At 43.7% G+C, this 16,943-nt stretch overlaps 1 protein-coding gene across 1 annotated transcript in view; it reads left to right on the forward strand.

The window, feature by feature from the left end:
- The window catches only part of GRIN3A (glutamate ionotropic receptor NMDA type subunit 3A), a 307,052-nt gene that overhangs the window by 181,648 nt on the left and 108,461 nt on the right, over positions 1-16,943 (forward strand). The window contains exons 4-5 of the mRNA XM_075280357.1: positions 582-727; positions 11,296-11,411. Coding sequence (XP_075136458.1) covers positions 582-727; positions 11,296-11,411 — 262 coding nt within the window. The remainder of the gene's footprint in view (positions 1-581; positions 728-11,295; positions 11,412-16,943) is intronic.

Raw genomic sequence — 16,943 nt, forward strand, 5'->3', positions numbered from 1 at the left:
CTGTGTAGAGAGAGCACTAATAAAAGGGGAAATGATGGGGCACCACCACTCTGTTACACAAGATGGGCACTAGTACTCTGAAGGGTAAAGGCAACCAGGCAGGATTGGGTGGGCCAAAGGTAATTGGGTAGGGTTAGATGTGTGGTTTAACATCCTGCTTAAAAAAAATAGACATCACACCATATGGAGGTACATATTGCCAGATAACATGTTTTGCTCTGCTAGATCATGAAGATGACTTGTTGCATAGTATTACATTTCATAAGTACAACTAGCTTATCTATTGTATCACTACAGTACTTACCTTGATAAATCAGAGTTGGAAAATAGCTAATTTTTTTCAACCATCTTACAAGGTAACATTAAAACATAATATAATATATTATAGCACAATATGTAGTATGATGGTGTTTGCAATGTTTATATCCTGATTATGGGCTGTGCTTTGAATTTATCTCTGTATGCATCTGTATTTTTCCAAATGTCATTTCATCTTCAATTGTCATTTATGTAACAAAAAGAAAATGCCATCTCTGATTATTCTATAACAAGGCAATAACAATATAATCTGTGTTTTATAGCTTCATCATCCCTCCCAAGGGTTTCGATTTGGAACAGTGAAAGAGAGCAGTGCTGAAGACTATGTAAAGAAGAGCTTTCCAGAGATGCATGAATACATGAGAAGATATAACACCCCATCCACATCTGAAGGAGTTGCCTTTCTGAAGTAATTGACACCTTTCTACTATTCTTGTTGAGCTACATATGTTCTCTACGTGTTAAAGGGGTTAGCCATCTTTAAAATGCATTAAAAACATCTCACCTCATACTCATCTCTTCATCCTCCAGGTGAACCACCATTGGCTCTCCCTGTGTTTTCCCGGCCTTTGTTTATAGACAGCCAGCATGTAACTGCTACAGTAAATCAATGTCCGGTTGCCTGTAAACAAATATGGAAAATGTGCTTAAAGGGGTGTTTTGGATAAAATTTTTGATGACCTATCCTAAGGATCAGTAACAAATCAATGAGGGTCCAACACCTGGCGCCCCCTTTAATCAGCTGGTGTCAGCAGCTGATGCATAGAGAATGGAACAGGAAGCAAGCAGTTCTGTTATCATCGTAGTGGCCAAAACAAGGTATTGCAGATCAGCTCCCACTGACGGAAATGGAAACTAAGCTGTAGTCACTACACGCAGAATACAACTGTCTACTTCCTGCTACACTCTCTGTGTATCGGCTGTTGAGATCAGCTGATCGGTGGGAGTGCTGGACATTAGACCCTCATCTATCTGAAATTGGTGACTTATCATTAGGATAGATGATTTCAATATTTTTTAGCCTGTAGAACCCCTTTAACTTGACACTGACAACTTTTATATAAACTAGGAAAAGCCATAGAAAAACCATTGAAAGAGTCAAGTTAAAGCATTCTAACATCAAACCACTTCTGCTACATCTATAATGTAAAAGTTTAAGGTTGAGATGATCAGACAGGCAGTCCAAATATTCTCCTTTCATAGTGGTTGATGCTGGATGACAAACCTGGTTTTCTTCAGATTGTGTAGTCTGTTTATACCACCTATTATTTGGATTATTTAGGGCCAGCAATTTGGTACAATATGGCATTTAAACCAATGAAGTCATGCCCATTTATTTAGCAATTTGGAAAAACTTTATTTCATACAAGATGCATGTATAATTGGAACAACAATAGTAAATCTTCCCCTATGTATGACACTAACCTTAAAGGGGTTGTCCCATCTCAAGGATCCTATCTATACTGCTAGCTTATGTGGATTTAAGACATTTCCTAAATACATTGCTTCAGCAAAACTGCTTTGTTTGGCTATTATCTGAGATTATTCACTTCATTGTGTTTCACTGTGTTTCCATAACCACGGGCCTGAGGGTGATCTTATCTCTCTACCCAGGGCAAGTGATGTAGCTTACTGCTGTCAGGAGGGAGGGGGAGCTGAGTGCTTGGTGCTTGTATTTCTGAGCCATTTATCTCCCTCTTCCAGTTATCAGTCTTTTAATTGAATTTTGCTGATAAGGGCTGAGATGGGAAGTCTGTTACCTCTGTATGTAACACAGACCTAAAATGGAGTTTATTGCAAGCTGACTCTTGGTCCTGTAGCATGCAAGTTTGTGATTGTCATCACTTATCAAATCCAGCTCTGTTACATCAGCTTCATTTTGTGCATCTTCCAGTGATACTGTGCTAATTTATTTACAACCATCCCTCATTACTGACTGCAAACATGTACTGCTAAGAAGAGAGCTATTTCAGTACACTGAAAAAATTCCCTATCTAAAATAAAATATAACCTTTATTTCTAGAGATGAGCGAACACTAAAATGTTCGAGTGTTCGAATGGGTTTCGAACCCCATTATAGTCTATGGGGAACATAAACTCGTTAAGGGGGAAACCCAAATTCGTGTCTGGAGGGTCACCAAGTCCACTATGACACCCCAGGAAATGATACCAACACCCTGGAATGACACTGGGACAGCAGGGGAAGCATGTCTGGGGGCATAAAAGTCACTTTATTTCATGGAAATCCCTGTCAGTTTGCGATTTTCGCAAGCTAACTTTTCCCCATAGAAATGCATTGGCCAGTGCTGATTGGCCAGAGTACGGAACTCGACCAATCAGCGCTGGCTCTGCTGGAGGAGGCGGAGTCTAAGATAGCTCCACACCAGTCTCCATTCAGGTCCGACCTTAGACTCCGCCTCCTCCGGCAGAGCCAGCGCTGATTGGCCGAAGGCTGGCCAATGCATTCCTATGCGAATGCAGACTTAGCAGTGCTGAGTCAGTTTTGCTCAACTACACATCTGATGCACACTCGGCACTGCTACATCAGATGTAGCAATCTGATGTAGCAGAGCCGAGGGTGCACTAGAACCCCTGTGCAAACTCAGTTCACGCTAATAGAATGCATTGGCCAGCGCTGATTGGCCAATGCATTCTATTAGCCCGATGAAGTAGAGCTGAATGTGTGTGCTAAGCACACACATTCAGCACTGCTTCATCAAGCCAATACAATGCATTAGCCAGTGCTGATTGGCCAGAGTACGGAATTCGGCCAATCAGCGCTGGCCAATGCATTCTATTAGCCCGATGAAGTAGAGCTGAATGTGTGTGCTAAGCACACACATTCAGCACTGCTTCATCAAGCCAATACAATGCATTAGCCAGTGCTGATTGGCCAGAGTACGGAATTCGGCCAATCAGCGCTGGCTCTGCTGGAGGAGGCGGAGTCTAAGGTCGCTCCACACCAGTCTCCATTCAGGTCCGACCTTAGACTCCGCCTCCTCCGGCAGAGCCAGCGCTGATTGGCCGAAGGCTGGCCAATGCATTCCTATGCGAATGCAGACTTAGCAGTGCTGAGTCAGTTTTGCTCAACTACACATCTGATGCACACTCGGCACTGCTACATCAGATGTAGCAATCTGATGTAGCAGAGCCGAGGGTGCACTAGAACCCCTGTGCAAACTCAGTTCACGCTAATAGAATGCATTGGCCAGCGCTGATTGGCCAATGCATTCTATTAGCCCGATGAAGTAGAGCTGAATGTGTGTGCTAAGCACACTCATTCAGCACTGCTTCATCACGCCAATACAATGCATTAGCCAGTGCTGATTGGCCAGAGTACGGAATTCGGCCAATCAGCGCTGGCTCTGCTGGAGGAGGCGGAGTCTAAGGTCGGACCTGAATGGAGACTGGTGTGGAGCGACCTTAGACTCCGCCTCCTCCAGCAGAGCCAGCGCTGATTGGCCGAATTCCGTACTCTGGCCAATCAGCACTGGCTAATGCATTGTATTGGCTTGATGAAGCAGTGCTGAATGTGTGTGCTTAGCACACACATTCAGCTCTACTTCATCGGGCTAATAGAATGCATTGGCCAATCAGCGCTGGCCAATGCATTCTATTAGCGTGAACTGAGTTTGCACAGGGGTTCTAGTGCACCCTCGGCTCTGCTACATCAGATTGCTACATCTGATGTAGCAGTGCCGAGTGTGCATCAGATGTGTAGTTGAGCAAAACTGACTCAGCACTGCTAAGTCTCTGCATTCGCATAGGAATGCATTGGCCAGCCTTCGGCCAATCAGCGCTGGCTCTGCCGGAGGAGGCGGAGTCTAAGGTCGGACCTGAATGGAGACTGGTGTGGAGCGATCTTAGACTCCGCCTCCTCCAGCAGAGCCAGCGCTGATTGGTCGAGTTCCGTACTCTGGCCAATCAGCACTGGCCAATGCATTCTATTAGCCCGATGAAGTACAGCTGAATGTGTGTGCTTAGCACACACATTCAGCTCTACTTCATCAGGCTAATAGAATACATTGGCCAATCAGCGCTGGCCAATGCATTCTATTAGCTTGATGAAGCAGAGTGTGCACAAGGGTTCAAGCGCACCCTCGGCTCTGATGTAGCAGAGCTGAGGGTGCACAAGGGTTCAAGTGCACCCTCGGCTCTCCTACATCAGAGCCGAGGGTGCGCTTGAACCCTTGTGCAGCCTCGGCTCTGCTACATCAGAGCCGAGGGTGCGCTTGAACCCTTGTGCACACTCTGCTTCATCAAGCTAATAGAATGCATTGGCCAGCACTGATTGGCCAGAGTACGGAATTCGGCCAATCAGCGCTGGCCAATGCATCCCTATGGGAAAAAGTTTATCTCACAAAAATCACAATTACACACCCGATAGAGCCCCAAAAAGTTATTTTTAATAACATTCCCCCCTAAATAAAGGTTATCCCTAGCTATCCCTGCCTGTACAGCTATCCCTGTCTCATAGTCACAAAGTTCACATTCTCATATGACCCGGATTTGAAATCCACTATTCGTCTAAAATGGAGGTCACCTGATTTCGGCAGCCAATGACTTTTTCCAATTTTTTTCAATGCCCCCAGTGTCGTAGTTCCTGTCCCACCTCCCCTGCGCTGTTATTGGTGCAAAAAAGGCGCCAGGGAAGGTGGGAGGGGAATCGAATTTTGGCGCACTTTACCACGTGGTGTTCGATTCGATTCGAACATGGCGAACACCCTGATATCCGATCGAACATGTGTTCGATAGAACACTGTTCGCTCATCTCTATTTATTTCTTTATAGATAAAAAACATGGACCCAAATAAAAACAAAAGGGTTTATAAAGTGAGGCAGTGTGATACAGCTTTCCTGAGCAGTCGAGTGACAGTGGGCAGTAACCCTCTCAAATATTTCTAGCCCACCCTGTCCTTGATATCATAGACTTCTGCTCCTATATAGCTGTTCTAATTAAAGTGACACAGTATCCACACTCACAACCCTACTACAAGCAGTGAGGAGGTAAAGCGGGGGTTAAACTGGAGAGACTCGACTGGTCTATCAGCTTGTAAACAATAAATCTCTACCCCGTCTATCCACTAGGGAGAGACTGTAAGGCTACAGACACTGCTCTACCCCCCTCCTCACTATAACCTACGCGTTTCCCCCACGGTTCATCAGGAGGCACGATATGTAAATGAGCACAATAGCTAATAAGATAGTTGTGCGGTGAAAACCACAGTTCACAGGACCATGAGGATTGGCCCCGTTACTTTATATGGATCTCTCTTGTCAAAACCCGCCCGCCGCGACCATCGCGGTCGCGGCTTTCACCTCCGCTGTCGGCTCAAATGAATGAGCCAACATGGAGGGTGCTGCAGCCGGGCGGAAGCCGTGCGGCGCAGCCCGCGCGGCTTCCGCCTGAAGAAAGAGCATGTCGCTTCTTTTCTCCGCTAGCAGCAGCTCGCCGCTAGCGGAGAACAGAAGCCCGGCGGTCTCCATAGACCACCATTATAAGGGGAGGTTTTGGATGCGAAATCCGCTGTCAAAAACCTCCCCTTATACTCACGTGTGAACTAGCCCTAAAAGTTCTCAATTTGAGAGAGATATCCAGATAAGGTTGCAGTAAAAACCGCAATTCCCGGGTCCTTGATGGTAGGTCCCGGTACTTGGCAAGTCTGACTAGAGAATATGCAACATCGAGCTTTCAAGACTATAGAGGTCTCTTCATCAGGATGGTATAACACAATTTCTGAAGGTAGGCATATATATATGCCTACCTTCAGAAATTGTGTTATACCATCCTGATGAAGAGACCTCTATAGTCTCGAAAGCTCGATATGTCATCAAAAAACTTTTTAAGTTAGCCATTAAAAAAGGTATCAACTACTGAGGACTTCTCTCAAAAAATGTCTTTCATTTCATATCCACTGGCTAACACGGTACAAGGATATTTTTTCTTTTAGAGAATATGCATATACTGTAAATAATTAAAGAATACAATTAGATAAAAAAAAATTAAAAAAAACAACCAAAATATGGTGAAAATAAAAATGTTTCATCTTTTATGTTATTATATTTGATTAGAAATGCCCTCTACATCCATTAGACCTCTATGATGTCTGCATATGATGACATGGAGAAAAACAAAATGTTAGCAATGGGTCTGAATGGGTTATTATTAGAGATGAGCGAACACTGTTCGATCTAATAGATATTCAATCGAATATCAGGCCGTTCCAGGTATTCGATTCCAATCGAATACCACGAGGCAAACGCACTAAAAATTTGTGTCCCCTCCCACCTTCCCTGGTGCTTTTTTTGCACCAATAACTGCGCAGGGGAGGTGGGACAGGAACTACGACAATGAAGGCATTGAAAAAAAATCGGAAAAAGTAATTGGCTGGCTAAATCAGGTGACCTCCACTTTATACGAATGGTGGATTTAACATTCGGTTAATTTGAGACTGTGAACTATGTGACTGTGAGACAGGGACAGATCTACAGGCAGGGTTAGCTAGGGATTACCTTTATTTAGGTGGGAATGTTACTCACCCAGATATTTGGGACTCTATCTGGTCGGGATCCCTGTCAGCTTGCGATATGCGCGAGCTGACTTTTTCCCTAGGAATGCATTGACCAGCATTGATTGGCCAAATGCCATACAGAGTACAGCATTCGGCCAATCAACGCTGGTTCTGCCGGAGGCTCGTCTGTGAGGAGGCAGAGTCTAAGATCGAACCAGAATGGAGACTGCTGTGGTCCGATCTTAGTCTCCGCCTCCTTCGGCAGAACCAGCGTTGATTGGCCAAATGCTGTACTCTGTATGGCATTCGGGCCAATCAATGCTGGTCAATGCATTCGTATGCCGAGATGTAGCAGTGCTGGCCATGCGCTCAGCTCGTCTACTCCGGAGATGCAGCAGAGCTGGCTGTGCGCTCAGCTTGGCTGCATCTCCAGAGTAGCCGAGCTGAGCGTATGGCCAGCACTGTTACACTGGAGAGCCGCTGAACCCTGCTGCACACTCAGCTCTACTGCATCAGAGATGTGCTGAACCCTGCTGCACACTCTGCTCTGCTGCATCAGAGATGTAGCAGAGCTGAGTGTGCACTGAACCCTGCTGCACACTCAGCTCTGCTGCATCAGAGATGCGCTGAACCCTGCTGCACACTCAGATCTGCTGCATCGGCCAGCGCACGGCCAGCACTGAGCGCACGGCCAGCACTGCTACACCTCGGCATAGGAATGCATTGACCAGCGTTGATTGGCCGAATGCTATACACAGTACAGCATTCGGACAATCAACGTCGGTTCTGCCGGAGGAGGCAGAGTCTAAGATCGGTCCACAGCAGTCTCCATTCTGGTCTGATCTTAGACTCTGCCTCCTCACAGACGAGCCTTCGACAGAACCAGCGTTGATTGGCCGAATGCTGTACTCTGTATGGCATTCGGCCAATCAACGCTGGTCAATGCATTCCTACGGGAAAAAGTCAGCTTGCGCATATTGCAAGCTGACAGGGATCCTGACATAATACAGTGACTTGGGCATGTTAGATACTCCCAGACATGCTTCCCCTGCTGTCCCAGTTGCATTCCAGGGTGTTGACATCATTTCCTGGGGTGTCATAGTGGACTTGGTGACTCTCCTGAGTCGAAAAGTGGGATCCCCTGAAATGAGCATTTTTTCCCCATAAACTATAATGGGGTTCGATATTCGTTCAAATAGTCGAATATTGAGGGGCTATTCGAAACAAATATCGAATATTTTACTGTTCGCTCATCTCTAGTTATTATATAGGATTTCAGTCAGGCCACACAAATAGCAGCTGATTTCCAGAAATATTAAACATCTTTTCAAAATGGGAAGCATGTCAGCGTGAATGAGAGAGAGCAGCAAATGCTATAGCTGTGCTGTCCAAATAATACAGCATAACGTCAGTGGACATATATGCACCACTGAGTACTGGGCCATTGGGAACTAAATCAGGTTTGCATGGTGTGATGAATCCTGCTTCCTTCTACATTTTTTTGATGGAAGGGATATAATTTGATCCTGGTAACATGAATTTATGGACACACCCGGTGTGTTGTCAATATTTCAAGCCAGTAGTCGTTGTGATATGTTATAAGAATATTATCTTGATACTTTCCAGGTCCTCTGATACCAATTAGGCCATCTCTGAACAACACATATAGACTGAGCAAGGTCATGCCTGATTCTGATTGATACCTACATCTCAATGTATCATGTCCCAAGAGTCAATTCATCATGAAAAGCTTCAAACAACATGGTTTTACTTGCTTTATTGGCCTTCAGCATTACAAAGCTTTTTTTTGGACAGCGCTAGAGTTTTGTGTGGTACTAACTAGGGCTGAGTCGATCTTGAAATTTCAGGATTGTTTTTAAAATCTGATTTCCGATCATTTTCCATTTGAACCTGATCCCAATTCCGATCCCAATGCAAGTCAATGGGATTTTTTTAATAATCGAAGATCGAATTTTAAAAACGATCCTATTCACTACACAGCATGTAGTCCAAAAATTGTTTTAATTTTTGGACTCCACGCTGTGTAGTGATTAAGAAAAAATCCCCCCTGGTATCCGCTTACCTGCACAGATCCGCTGTCGCTCCCAGTTCTTCTTGGTTAAGGGGGGTTAAGCGGCCGACCTCTTCCATTCATTCCTATGGGTGCTAAGCTTTTCCCACAATGATTGGCCAGTAGCCAAGCATTGTGGGAAATAACCTCTGATCTCGACCCCGCCCGAAAAGATTGGGATCGGAATTCCAATCACGATCGTGAAATTTACTCGATCGCCGATCGGAATCCGAACATTTACGATCGCTCAACCCTAGTACTAACACATTGGAATTCTGCCTCTGCAACACATTACATTTTACAGTGCCTCCTTGTACAGTTCTGATAGTTCTGACATCATTTTAAGAGCCATGCCATGGTGAATTAAGTTTTGTTACTAGAGTATGTTCAAACAGACAAAAGTACTGTATTTTGGTCATGGAATATGCAACAGATGGACAGGGCTGAACCTTGACTTTATACAGTATTGGTGTATACACATACAGTATAAAGCAGGGGTAGGGAACCTTCGGCTCTCCAGCTGCTGTGAAACTACAACTCCCAACATACTCCATTTACTTCCATGGGAGTTCCAAGAACAGCAGAGCAAGTATGCATGCTGGGAGTTGTAGTTTTGCAACAGCTGGAGAGCCAAAGGTTCCCTACCCCTGGTATAAAGCTTCATTCAATGACTCCTGACATAGTTCCAGTGCTGCACCAAGAAATACATACCATTATTATGTACTAAGGGATTTCAAATTGGAAAATAAGTCAAAGTCCATATATAAAAAAAAAAATCAGTGTTAGGGTTGATTCACACTAGCGCTTGTATTCCGTCTGCAAGGAGTCCGCATGGAGACCCCCCTGGACAGAATTCAATCGCAATTGCAAGCGATGTGCTTGCAAAGTACATGGAGCCCATAGACTATAATGGGCTCCGTGTGCTTGCCGCGTACTGCCCACACGAATGAATTGTGAATAGTCTATGGGCTCCGTGTGCTTAACTGCACAGCGCTTGCATTAGCGTTGGTATTCCGTTTGGGGGGGTCTCCATGCGGACTCCTTGCGGACGGAATACAAGCGCTAGTGTGAACCAACCTTTAGAGTTCTATTGGAAGGCTTTTTTTGGAGGCTGATCTTGAGGCGAAATCAGCATACAAAAACTCTATGTGCACTGACCCTTACCTAGTTTTTTAGAGAGCTCTGAAGACTTCATGCACACGAGCATGTGGATTCTCAGTGTGCTAGCTGTGTTTTTCACTGCCAGTTCTCTAATCCATTTTATTATTTGGTCCCATACACAAGCCCATGTATAATCATGGGTCTGTGTATGGGGTTGTGAGCCTGAGGTAACACTCAGGCCAGGTCCTATTTTTTTATTTCTTTTTTTTTTAAATGCAGATGGTGAGCCCCCTATACAGCTCAAAATGTACATTTTTCCCTATCAGTATGTCATTGGAGGAAATCCACACAAACACAGGGAGAACATACAAACTCCTTGGAGATGTTGTCCTTGGAAGGATTCGAATTCAGGACTCCAGCACTGCAAGACTGCAGTGCTAACCACTGAGCCACCATGTTTCCCAGGTCAGGAGCTATTTATGTCCATTTTGCAGCCCTGGCTCACTGAAGTAAAATAATGGGTTCATGAAGGCACATATATATTATACATGTGCCATCCATGGTGTTTAATCACAGGCCCGGCACATTCACACACTGCACTATTCTTGTAAAGTGGAGAGTATAATGTGGACACATGCTATCTATCTATCTATAGAGAGTCAAGAACAGCACTAATTAAAATCCTTAATTAAGGAAGGGTGTCAGTCTTCTAGGATTTATCTGTATAATCGTCTGTTGATAGAGTCAAGAATGAGGCAGCAATCCAAGGTAGTTGAAAAAAACTGCAACAAGTGGATTCAGTCCATAATTACTATCTATGTATCTGCTTTTCTATCTGTCAATGAATTTTTGATGTAAAATTAAAAATCAACAACTAGGGGCAAATTTATCAAGATGGTTCATTTACTGTGCCCATCTTGATTTCCTCAGTGCCATCAAAGGATTCTCCTAATTTATTGAGAGAGATTAATGGCTCTTGATAAATTAGGTTCATCTTCTGCCCTCCATACATATGAATCCTAAATCTATGCCAGCTATGAGCTGATAGAGATTTGAGCTGTATTTTATTCCAGTTTCTGGCTTAAATTGCAGTAAATCTCTTGAGCCACTGGAGGCCAAACCCCTTCCTGCTAAGTAACCAAAATTTATGGCTGTTACCATACATTATATCCAGAAACCCTATGATGCAAAACTGCAGGGTCTTAGAAAATATGTTCATGTTACTGTTGATATATCACTGCTGTTTAATTCACAGAAACTAAATTAAATGTTATACTATTGTATTGTGTACAGGAATGACCCGGAAACATTAGATGCTTTTATCATGGACAAAGCACTCCTGGACTATGAAGTCTCTATTGATGCTGAATGCAAGTTGCTGACGGTGGGAAAACCATTTGCAATTGAAGGTACCGATCATTTTCTTTAAAGTTGTGTACAAAATTCTATTACTTTTATATTTTTTCGTATTGGGGTTGTCCCATCTCAAAGATCTTATCTATTCTGCTGCTTCTGTAAATTCAAGAGTTTTCCAAAATACATTGCTTTAGAAATACTGCATCGTTTACCTGATTCATGAAATTATTCCTTCCATTGTTTTCACTTTGTTTCCTTGTTCCACAGCCCATGTCTCTCCTTATCTAACATTATAGGACAGATGATGTGACTTATTGCTCTTTGGAGGGGAGAGGTTCTGAGCTCTCTGGAATATGCTTGCTGTCAGAGATGTTATCGGCTTCTAATTGTAGTTTGCTGATAAAGGATTGTGCAGTGTCAGTTATCTTTTTGAGTAAACACAAAGATGACATTACATTTACTGCAAGTTCATTGTCATGTATAAGTTTTTTCTGTACAAGCTTGTGTAATCTAATGTACATTTACTGTATAGATTTCAAGTAATAATAATCACTTATGATAAAGGCAATGTCTGTATCTAATATGTTGAGGTACTTCATAGTGTCCTGTCCATCAAACAGTCAAAGCCCACCCACCAACTTGTTGAAGAATATAAGAGGTGAGAAGAAGAGGCAGCAGGAAAAACTGATGAGAAAGGAAGCTAGGAAAACGCTTTTAACCACTTCCGGACCACCCATAGACTGTATACGTCCGGATAGTGGTTGCCTAGTTCTGACAGAACGTACCTGTACGTCCAGTAAGAACACAGTGGCTTCACAGAGATCGTGCAGCTACTGAAGCTGGGAGCCGGTTGTAACTTCAGCCGGAGCTCCCAGAGAGATGGCAGGGAAGATTTATTACCTCCCCGGCCTTCTCGATCGCTGTGTATACAGTGCTGAATGAACGCTGTATACACAGCTATGGACGCTGCTATAATTTGGCTGCCCTCGGACCCGGCGGTCACGTGATCCGCCGGGAGCAGAGTCTTGCAAGAGCTGCTGAGTCCTACAGGACCCCAGATCAGCTCAGTAAACTGTATATACAGTGTGCAGGAGGCTGGATTTCTCCTGCAACTGAGGCTAAATGTACCAGCCTCAGTTATAGGAGAAATCAGCCTCCAGTACAAAAAAAAAAAAAAAAGTGATCAGATGTCCCCAAAGGTCTCTTATCACCTTATGGGGACACAATCTGAAAAAAAAAGAAATATATATATATATATATACACAATAAAAAAGTTTTTTAAAAAAATGTAAATAAAATAATAAAAAAAATTAATAATACACTAATAAAACGCTGTTATTAAAGGTTATAGCCCCACCCCCGACGACACCATACAAAATAAAAATTACCGTAACGGAGAGGAAAAACTATTTTATAAAGTTTTTCAATGACACTTTGTGTTATTAAATAAAAAAATAATAATAAATTGAAAACCAGACACAATTTCCCTCCTATTTTGTTTATATTTTCCCGGATATAAAAAAAATTAAAACACATTTGAAAATAAAAACAACATAAAAATAAAGCCCTATGTGTCCCCGAAAAAAGACGCAAAAATTAGTTGACTGAGACATATGAGAAAACTGTTACAGACCTCAAAACCGCACATACAAAATAAACCTAAAATGTGTCTGGTCCTGGACCACAAATTGTCTCGGTACTGAAGTGGTTAAACACTAATATATTATTATATATGCTGTCATACAAGGACAATTAAATTCTTTCAGCTTTATTGCTGTACTATTGGATTGATTTTGCTGTTAAGTGTAAGAATTTCACTTGCATTGCATCCTTTATGATGGTGAAACCAAACAAAGACAAGAACGCCGAACTCTCAAGTACTCCTAAAATGGCTAAACACCAGGGAGACGTGCAAAAATATCCCAGGAAGAAAAATGTACAATCTCCTGCGAGATCGCTAAAAATGGCCCCTGATCATAATAGAGAAGTTGAAACGGGCAATGACTCAGATGCAGACAGCAACAATGACCAAGACCGCGCAGAAGATAGCACCTTCTCAAGGTCTTTCTTACATCAAGCCCTAGCTGCCGCCCTAGACCCAGTTCTCACTCATCTAGCAGATATCAGAGCGGAACTCCAGCATATGGAGGGCCGAGTCTCTACCCTGGAGCCTACTCCTCAGTCAAATCACATGCCAACCTCACTGCATCTCAACTGGCCCTGCATAAGGACTATATTGATTGCTCTCTCACCCTTATTGAAGATCAAGAAAATCGTGGCCATCGCAAAAATATCAGGATTAAGGGACTCTCAGAATCTTGCACTCCAGATTTACTCCCAAAGATGGCCTCCGACCTTTTCACGGAATTACTCGGCCCGAACCAAGCTGCAACGATACAAATTGAGCGTATCCACAGGGCACTGAGACCTAAACCGCAGCAAGGGGAGCCTCCTAGGGATGTGATCTGTGGACTACTGGCTTACCCTGATGCAGCGGCCATTTTTGCAGCGGCCAGAAATAGACCGTCCATACAGCTGGGAGATGAGGAAGTTTCCATATATCAAGACCTAGCTCCATCAATTTTAGCCAAACGCTGAACACTACGCCCACTCTTGGAGTACCTTCGGTCAAAGAGCATCCAATACACGTGGCTTTACCCATTTGGATTAGCAGTGAATTATAATGGTAAAAGACTGGCTATACATACTCCACATGACCTCCCAGCGCTGTGGCGGTTTCTCCGCATTGAGCCTATGGACATTCCATCCTGGTCTCCTATTCCAGATCTCCCGGAGTTCTCAGACCTGCCTGACCTGCATCTGAAGCCGTCCACTTCGCAATACAAATCGCCAAAAGGGAAAAATTTGCAGCTTTGCTCACTCCAGCAGGACTGATTCTGTTCTCAGCTCACATCCCTAACAGTGAGTTCTAAGTTCCAATACTGATAATTGGACTTTGATCGCTTGACTAAGGTTTGCTTTGTTGATCATATGACTTGTATTTGTGGTAGGATGTTCTAGTCTTAATTTTCTTAGTTCCCTTATATATGTTTGGCAGTTGTTTATACTGTTGTTTAGTCGTACTAAAATGTCCTATCTCTGGTATATAAGCTTGGCATAAATACTTGATACCTATTTCTTGTCATACTATTCCTGAGTGTGTGATGCGGTTGCTTTGAATTACTTTTTATTAGCTGTAGTTCATAAAGTGCCTCCTCCCACACGCAAGATTGTTTGGTTTATCACCTACCATATATAAGTTGTTGATATGTTCTGTATGATGCTCTTCATGCAATATGTTTATTCTACTATTTTTTCACCGTGAGGGACAATTGAGGGGTCTGACTGGTGACAGTTTATTCTCTTTGTCTCAGATTCATCCTCTCACTCTTCCTTCCTACCAACGTGTTCTCTTCACTCAAATTGCATACCCATTAATGTCATGGTTATTTTGTTTTACTTGCTGTTATCTAACAGTGCCTCATTATCTTATGCACTGGGGACTCTCAGCTTTATTTACTAGCTCTACCTCCGGGCACCCCCTCTTTCTTCCTTGTCCCCCTCTGTAATAATCCCATTCCTCTCTGCTGCCAATACCTGTTCATAGCAGACAGCCGGGGAGCCCATAACGGCTAGTGGATCCCGACTCACCCTTTTGAGATATGGCCTTGATAAAATTTACATCCTTTAATGTTAATGGTATGAACTCGCCAGAAAAAAGACAGTTTGCTTCGTATAATTAAGGGTGTAAAATCAGAGATATTGTTTCTCCAAGAGACACACTTCAAAGCGTCACGACAGCCAAATATGCCCAAGTCCCAGTTTTCGCAGTGGTTCCTCAGTTCACATCCCACTTCGTCCTCCAAAGGAGTGGCTATAGCAATTCGTGGATCACTCCCCTTCACCTGTGAGCGGCAGCATTTTGACACAGAGGGCCATATGTTCTTTATAAAAGGAACTCTGGCCTCCAGACAGATCACCATTGCTAACCTATATGCTCCAAATCACTCACAAATCCCTTGGTTGATAGCAGCTCTTAAAGATCTTCGCCTCTTTGCTGTTGGAGATATCATCTTGGGTGGAGACCTGATCATCACTTCGAACCCTTCCCTCGACTCTTCCTTTGGCAAGTTAGCTATCTCACATAAAGCCCTAGGCAAGATCCATGATGCCCTACAAGACTTGCATCTCCTTGACACCTGGCGACTTCTACATCCCTCGACCAAAGATTTCACTCATTTCTCCCCAAAACACTCCTCTTACAAGAGACTGGACTATGTTCTTTGCTCTTCTTCACTGGCCTCTTCTGTAACAGATGCCGAAATAGCCTGTATCAGTGTCTTGGACCATGCTCCGGTGTCAGCAGTCATTGCCTTTCAAAATATCACTTCGAAACAATGGACATGGAGAATGAACAAGCATCTCTTGGAAGATCCAGATGTAGTCAGAGATGTAGAGGTGAAGTTGAAAGAGTTCTTCGCTCTCAAGCTGACACCTGACGTTGCCCTTAGCTCAGTCTGGGAGGCACACAAGTCATTTGTCCAAGGTTTGTTGATAACGAAAGCCTCTGCAGCCAAGAAAACAAGACAGAAGTAAGTCGACTGGATATTGTCTCAGATAGCTAGTTTTGAGCGACTTCATAAAAAGCAAGTCTCCGTAGCCAAACAAAATGACCTGACCGCACTAAAGGAAAAACTTAAACGCATTCTTCATGGTCAAGCGACTAAACATCAACTGTTTTATAAATTTAAGCTTTATGCACATGGGGACAAGGGCTTGAGATTGATGTCGCACCTGATAAAGAACGCGAAAGCGAAATCCCATATTTCTGCAGTCAAATCCACTTTGGCACGCTCCTCCACTCGACTCCGGCCATAGCTGAGTCCTTTCATGATTTTTACTCTGGTTTATACAACTTGACTGAGACCTCGCCGTCACTCAATGCCAACATCCGACGAGAAAAGATTACTACCTTCCTGACCTCTCTTCATCTTCCCCAAATTTCTCCAGACGACTCTGCCTCTCTGATGGCTCCGATTACTCTGGCTGAACTCCAGAAGACTCTCCAGATGTTTCCATCGGGTAAAAGCCCAGGTCCAGACGGGTTGCCACTGACTTACTATAGAAAGTTTAGAGATACTTTACTACTGCATTTTGCTAATCTATGTAATAACCTCCTAAATGGGGGAAAACTCGCCAGGCAGACCCGACACAGTGTGGCAGTTTCCACCCTATTTCCCTCCTGAACCTGGACTTGAAGTTGTGGGCAAAAGTCCTCGCGCTTAGGCTCTAACCTCTTCTCCTGAAGATTATACACGACGAGCAGTCAGGCTTCGTTAAAGGCTGCGAAGGCAAAGACAATGCACATTGACTGCTACATGCGATAGACTTCTCCCAGACGAACAAGCTGCCTTGGGTCCTTCTCGGTGTAGACGCCGAGAAGGCCTTTGACAGAGTCAATTGGATCTTTATGCAGGAGACTCTGGGAGCTTTTGGGATGCCAGAGCCTTTTGTCTCAGCTGTCCTTACTCTTTACTTGAATCCTCATGCAAGGCTCAAAGTAAATGACACGCTTTCTCCGGTCT

Source organism: Leptodactylus fuscus, chromosome 1, assembly GCF_031893055.1.
Source record: "Leptodactylus fuscus isolate aLepFus1 chromosome 1, aLepFus1.hap2, whole genome shotgun sequence".
NCBI lineage: Eukaryota > Metazoa > Chordata > Amphibia > Anura > Leptodactylidae > Leptodactylus > Leptodactylus fuscus.